The following is a 1,591-nucleotide window of genomic DNA, read 5'->3' on the forward strand; positions in this document are numbered from 1 at the left end:
CATTCTCTTTTCCCTTTTTCATTTCCTGTTTTAAGTTGTATTTTATAATATCTTCTTATTTTTGATGTATACTGTATGGTTTTTATTTACCTTTTTTATTTTATTTCTTATTCTCACTACTAAAGGGGAAAGACAATAGGAACAGGCATAGAGGGCGGTGTATCTGGTTTGTTTTCCTTCTCTTTTATTATTATTATTATTATTATTATTATTATTATTATTTTATCGTTAATTCCGTTGCTTGCGTTTACGTGTGGTTTGTACATCACCGTCCCATCTCCATTAGCTTTACTACTTGTTATGATTCCCACTCCAGCTATTACACGTAGTATGGTTTCTACTAATACTACTAATACTATTATTGCTTGGCGAGGTTTATCTCTTCACGCCTGTTGCGCCCTGCGTTTCTTTGGATACTCGGCCTTTGATAGTATTCGAAAACCACCCAAACAAGGACGACGGGCATCATCCTCTTCTTCTTCTTCTTCTTTCGCCGCTTCTAATATTTCATGTGGAGTAAACAGTACAGGCGGAGATGCGAATCCATACAATAGTAATAGTAATAGTAATAGTAGTAATAGTGGTGGTGGTATTCGCATGAGACAGACTCCCTCTGAACGACGGCGAGAGGCGAAACAAATATTCCCAGAAACCTTAAAGAGTGGACGATATAAACAACAAGAAACAAAAGCCCAACGTTTATATAAAGGCCCCAACACTTCTAATGAAAAAGCACCCGATAGACGTTTCTTCCGCAGACTTGCAGACTACCGAGAGGTGCAGGATGATGATCCGTACGCTGGTGTCTTTCGTGAGCGGGCGTCTGTGCAGAAGCGACGGGTGCAGGAGTGGCAGCGACAGTTTGAGGAGGAAAACGCAGATGTGGAGTTGCCGTATGAACGAACAAACGTTCTTGCGAAACTCGCCCCAAATTGGTTTGTACGTTTCTTTGTGGATATGCGAGATAAGGGCGGTGTGGATCACTTGGGATATCTCCTGGTTTGTCTGTTGGTGACGGTAACGCTGCTGTGGTGTGTGGGGTATCTCTGCTATACTCCACCGAGTAAGTCCAGGCCTATCGCAGAAGTGCGGTGAGAATCCAAAAGGAGAAAAGAAGAGAGACTCTGTTTATTTTTTATTTTATTATTATTTGTGTGTGTGGGTATACAAGGGGAACGAATAGTAATAATTTCACATATTGTAATGCTATTATTATTATTATTATTATTATTATTATTATTATTATTCCTTTCTGCCTCTACTTTGTTTTTTATTTATTTAATGACGGATGAGAGAAGCGGGAAAGGCCACACATACATACAGGGTTGGGAAGAAGAAAAGAAGAAGAGAAAAAGGCGTAAGGAAGGAAACTATTACAATCACTTACTTTCCACTATACTGAAGGGAGAGAAAAAAGAAAATAACAACTTAAGAGAAGAGAACAGTAAAAAAAAAAAAAAAAAAAAAAAAAAAAAAAAAAAAAAAAAACAGAAAAGAAAAAAATAATAAAAGAAAAGAAAAGAACGAAAGAGAGAAAGAAACATTATTCTGCAGTAGAAAAGGATGTCTACAAACTTTACATTGGCAGCCC

The 1,591-nt window shown here is 37.6% G+C and overlaps 1 protein-coding gene across 1 annotated transcript; it reads left to right on the forward strand.

The window, feature by feature from the left end:
* Positions 1-300: 300 nt before the first annotated feature.
* TM35_002731000 (uncharacterized protein) lies at positions 301-1,095 on the forward strand (the record flags this gene model as incomplete). The annotated part of the gene is made up of 1 exon (XM_029032069.1): positions 301-1,095. The coding sequence occupies one exon, from the start codon at positions 301-303 to the stop codon at positions 1,093-1,095; it is 795 nt and encodes a 264-aa protein (XP_028876637.1).
* Between the last annotated feature and the right edge of the window lie 496 nt (positions 1,096-1,591).

Source organism: Trypanosoma theileri (genome assembly GCF_002087225.1).
Source record: "Trypanosoma theileri isolate Edinburgh chromosome Unknown TM35_Tth_273_V1, whole genome shotgun sequence".
NCBI classification, from domain to species: domain Eukaryota; phylum Euglenozoa; class Kinetoplastea; order Trypanosomatida; family Trypanosomatidae; genus Trypanosoma; species Trypanosoma theileri.